The sequence below is a fragment of the Geospiza fortis genome, unplaced genomic scaffold (assembly GCF_000277835.1).
Source record: "Geospiza fortis unplaced genomic scaffold, GeoFor_1.0 scaffold40, whole genome shotgun sequence".
NCBI classification, from domain to species: Eukaryota; Metazoa; Chordata; class Aves; order Passeriformes; family Thraupidae; genus Geospiza; species Geospiza fortis.
This window is the reverse complement of record NW_005054297.1, coordinates 16,083,419-16,088,172: the sequence shown is the minus strand read 5'-3', so window position 1 is coordinate 16,088,172 and position 4,754 is coordinate 16,083,419. Positions and strand designations below refer to the sequence as shown.

Sequence of the window (4,754 nt, the reverse complement as noted above, 5' to 3'; positions counted from 1 at the left end):
TTCTATTAACAATAACAAAAAAAATGTGATAATAATTTTCTAAGACTTCATAACTTAAAATAGTTTTAGACACATGGAATATTCAAGTCAGAAATGGTATCAGTAAAACACACAAAAAAATAATTAGAATAACTACTGAACACTTCAGAATTTGTTTTCAGGCCCTGAAATACAGTTTGAAAGAGATTAGGATCTATACTAATCTTTTTTACCAGGAGTATTAACAATAATCTTGCGTGAGACGTATTAAAACTGCTATTAACAGTAGATCTGTGCGAAGCTACAAATGATACATACATTACTTATTAATGGACCGGTCACATATACCCCCTGCTTGTCCACTAAATGATGTCTCACAGGTGGGAAAACACTGATGACTGGCTTTTCCTGAGGAAACTGAGGTGGAAGCAAACTGCAAATACAAGAATAATTATTACTACAGTGACACCCCATGATAAAGTTTGCATAAGAAGGCTTCTAATGCAAAGAAAAAGTGCTGTTAATTACATAAACATACTTTTCTATGAGAACTGTTATGGACAAGTGCACAATGAATGAAGCATACAAAAGGATTATTCAGTTACAAAATTTTAAGTCCAACAGATTGGAGCATCAGACTTCCACAAAACTGAAGAGAGCATTCACTGGGCAAAACTGTAAGTATAACAAAGGAGCAATTATCACAGAATATTCTGAGTTGGAAAGGACCCACAAGGATCACCGAGTCCAGCTCTTAAGTGCATGGCCCATACAGGCACTGAACCTGCAGCCTTGGTGTTAGCACATGGTCTGACAAACTAATAAAGAAGCTGTAGTATAACAAGAACATTTTCAAATACAGAAGTTATTACTACAAATACAATGCAGTGTAGCCTGTAAGAATATTAGGCCAACTCTGCAGGACAAAGTGATATAAACTTGTGAACAGAATACTATCAACATTTGCCAGAAAAAAGTGTGGCCCCAAAGTAAATTTACAGGAAATATTACAATAAATCACTTGAGTTATGATCCAGAAGCTTCACCAGGGTAAGACTATGGAGTTACAGCAGACTAAGAAATTACCAATCAAGCTTATTTTCAGTGGCAGGGAATCAAAGTTATCAGAAATCCTCAAGCCTTTCCCCCTAGTTACCTTCAACTAAAATCACACAGCTATGTTAGGAACTGAGAACAGTAAAATATGATTTTGCTCTCACGACACAGCTGAACATCTGTATCTTGTACAGAGCCAATTCCACCCAGATCACTATAACCTTTAATATAAATCCAGGCTATGGTTCCTGAAATTAATTGTGAGCTGGGAGCAGCTTATATTCTATTACCACTTTATATTTTTTAAGAACAATTTTAATTTTCAAGATGTGCATAGACACAGTCCACTCTACTTACATGTTAATGTTAATTGTCAAGTTGTTTACAGTGAATGGCAGCCGATATTCCACATCTTTCTGTATTTCTGCAATGCTGTCAAAGAAAAAATTGTTAGCATCTATTGCGTGGTCAATATAACAGCTAAAAGTCTAAAAGAAACAAGCATGACCTCAGACATTTGTATTCAGTTTAGTTTTGAAAAGCCCTGTAAGAACAAAATTGAAAAGGCTGGAGTAAGCTAATAGTCTTCAGCATTCTATATTGAATATTAAGATTAAAGCAAAAAAAATAGTGGATTTAACATTTAACCCTCATACATGGTCACAAGCAAAGAACTACAGTAGGAGAAATCACACTACTCATGCTTTTGACAACAATCTCAACTTATCTTTCTCCCATTACTGGCTTAATTTAAGACAACACATCACTGTTTTTTTAATATACTGAATTTTATCTGATTAAAGATTTACTTCACCAAGGCATTATATCAGGTTAACATTGCTCTGCAACACTGCCTTCAGATCAATATGTAGAACATTTATTAGACTAGTCATTTTCCTTAACAGATTAGCCTAATATTTAACAGTAGTTTTCACTATGTACACCAAGCTCATTGCACTTGCACAAGCTTTCAAGAATTATCTGGAGTAGAGTTACATTCAACAATGTAAAGCTCCAGTGACACTCAAGACCCAGGCCCTCCTGAAAGCACTGATGAGCCTTATAAAATCTAGTAAGGTCAAATGCAAATTTGTTTTTCCTGCAACAGGTAAATTACAGAGGGAAAAATCTTGAAATGAACTACATTATTAGGAAGTTGATTTCAATACTCAAAGCATTCTACAATATCTATGCACAGCAAGACTGTTTTGAAAGAGAGTATCCAAGAGAATGTGGAGGAGGTGGAGAGGAAAACTTAACGCAGAAGCAGAATTTCTAGACAATATGACCATATCTAAGCTGAGAGTAAAAGACAGAAGGGCAGAAAACAAGCTTCCTCTTACAATGAATCAAAACAAACTGTAAAAGCAGACTGATTGTGCTTCCATGTATTTTTCCTGCTTGTACCTGGTTTATAACAGTCTTTGTAACCTCCCCTTATACAGGGGAGGGAACACAGCTTCAACGGCAAATAATGGCAGCCAGGCGTTCCCAGAAAACATCTTTTGATCCAACTTCAGAAATGCTCCTCCCATCCACTGCCAGGTACATTCCATACAAGTCCTTTCTCAAGAAACCCAGAACACATTACCTGCAAATGTGTGTTAAGAGTAGTATTGGGAGTGTTTTTTGTCCTTCCAAGGCACTACTGGGGCGTAGAATTCAAAACTAAGTCTTTAAGAGCTTGGGGAACAAATGGGAGTAAGACACTAACTCAGCTATGAATCTTGCTTTCTGCAGCCAAATCTTATTCCTCTCACAGACAACTCAGTATTTGCTCCTTCCCTGTGAAATCACATGCTCTTTGAAGAAAACATCAAATATCTTGCACAGGAGAATTCAAATCAAGGGTTCTGCTGTGTTACACCACACACCACTATCTGCACCTTCTCATTCTTAATTGAAGGATTCTCTCTGGAATCTCTCACATTCCTGCCCTGTAATCATCTGCCACACTTTTCATTAGCCTGCTGCAAAATCCTTTTGAGAAGGGTATATAATTACACTCCACTCACATGGAAACTGGGGAGGAAGATGAGGAAAGAGAGTAAAGAACAAGCAAGCCAGAAGCTCATTGAATGTTCTAACAGTTATAACCCTGCTTAGGAAAAACCTTGAACTAATAACCTTTGTTGTTGCTTCCCCAAGAGGGAATGAGTACACTGAAAAAATGATACATTCTTAATTTTGTCTAGAACATCAAAAACCTTTTTAAATGCAAAGGTTTTATTTCAAGCTCCTAACCTGAGAGGGACTATGTACAGGAAAGTTAGCTGCTTTACTGAAATTAAGATCACACATACCTGAGCTTTTATGACCTAAGACAACACAGACCAAACTTGACTAACTTAGTTAACTACAGCATAGCATGAATTTTGAGCATTTTATTGAAGAGCAACAACAATACTCATAAAGGAATGACATTTGGGCATCTACCATGTCCCTACCACTCACCTCAATTCCTGGCTACAGCATCCATTCCCCCTCTCTCTGTGCTTGAGCTGGTGCCTGCACAAACAGCAGCAAACCAGTTCAGCAAGCTGACTGACAAAATCTGATCCCTTTTTTGGGGACTTAATTCAGGATGAGCTCATCTCGCTGCCAGATTTTTAAAAAGTGGATATAAACAAAAGGCCAAGTAAGGCCAGCCCAACAAAAACTTTTAAGTTAACTAAGCTCCTATATGCCCACAGGAACAGCTCCTTGGGAAAAGTGAACTGTCTCCAAAATATCTGTGAAATTAGCTCTGAACAGACTTATGCTTATTCAAGCAACAATACTTAGAATACCATCACATTTATGTTTGCTGTGTGATAATTCAAAATATTAGGAATGCAAACTATCTGCAGTTATTAAACTTTGAAATGCATTTAGTATCTCTTCCACTCTGAGTGTCAGTCTGATGTGACAGAAAGCATTCTCTGTCCTTTATCTGAATTGTTTTGGAGGCAGCTACCATTTCAGTTCTACAGAAATGCTAGGCAGTTGTATGTCAGTAGAATGCTTACTTCCCTGTAACTATAACTTCAAACGCATGAAATGTGGATCTCCTTCTAAAATGTGAGGAGTGTTAAACGACTAGGCAAAACAGGGCAGCATACTACCAAGAGGGAGTACCTCAGAATAAACTGTTTTGCTTTAAAAATGTGGATGTTGAACAGGAGTAAACACAACTGACCTCTTCTCACCATCTAAACAAAACTAGTTTTTAAGGAGCAGCCAGTTTTTAGCAGGTAGCACTGAACACCAGGAAAAGAGAGCTTGTAAAGGCAGTAGGGCTGCTATGCCACAGTGCCACTACTGGCAGGCCACTGTGCCACACAACTCCTTGGTGCTCTACGTTTTAGTCTCAACTTTTAATCAAGTGCGCTATTACAAACAGCTTCCAGACAGGTTTTATGCCAAGACGTAGTCGCGTCTCTCCAAAGACATGACACCCCATTAGCAGGCTTTCCTGTCAATGGCAAGTGAAACCGGGCACACCGACCTGCACCCGATCACCCGGCCAGGCCCCACCGAAGCCAGCGGGGACGCCTCCCCGACAGCCAGCTGGACTTTTCAGTTTCCGTATTCTTCCTCCCGGCCCGCCGGGGTCCCACATCGCACTGTCCTCCGGCGAGGACCCCGCGGCACCGGGGACAGCCCGGCGGGACCCTTCAGCCCCGGGACAGCGCGGGGTTAGGCCGGCCCGGGCTGCGGCGCCGCCGGCTCGGGGGCCC

At 39.7% G+C, this 4,754-nt stretch overlaps 1 protein-coding gene across 1 annotated transcript in view; it reads right to left on the bottom strand.

Moving 5' to 3' along the window:
• The window catches only part of VPS37A (VPS37A subunit of ESCRT-I), a 15,057-nt gene that overhangs the window by 9,038 nt on the left and 1,265 nt on the right, over positions 1-4,754 (bottom strand). Inside the window, exons 2-4 of the mRNA XM_031059679.1 lie at positions 4,523-4,569; positions 1,393-1,467; positions 298-412 (exon numbers count right to left, since the gene is read on the bottom strand). Coding sequence (XP_030915539.1) covers positions 298-412; positions 1,393-1,467; positions 4,523-4,569 — 237 coding nt within the window. The remainder of the gene's footprint in view (positions 1-297; positions 413-1,392; positions 1,468-4,522; positions 4,570-4,754) is intronic.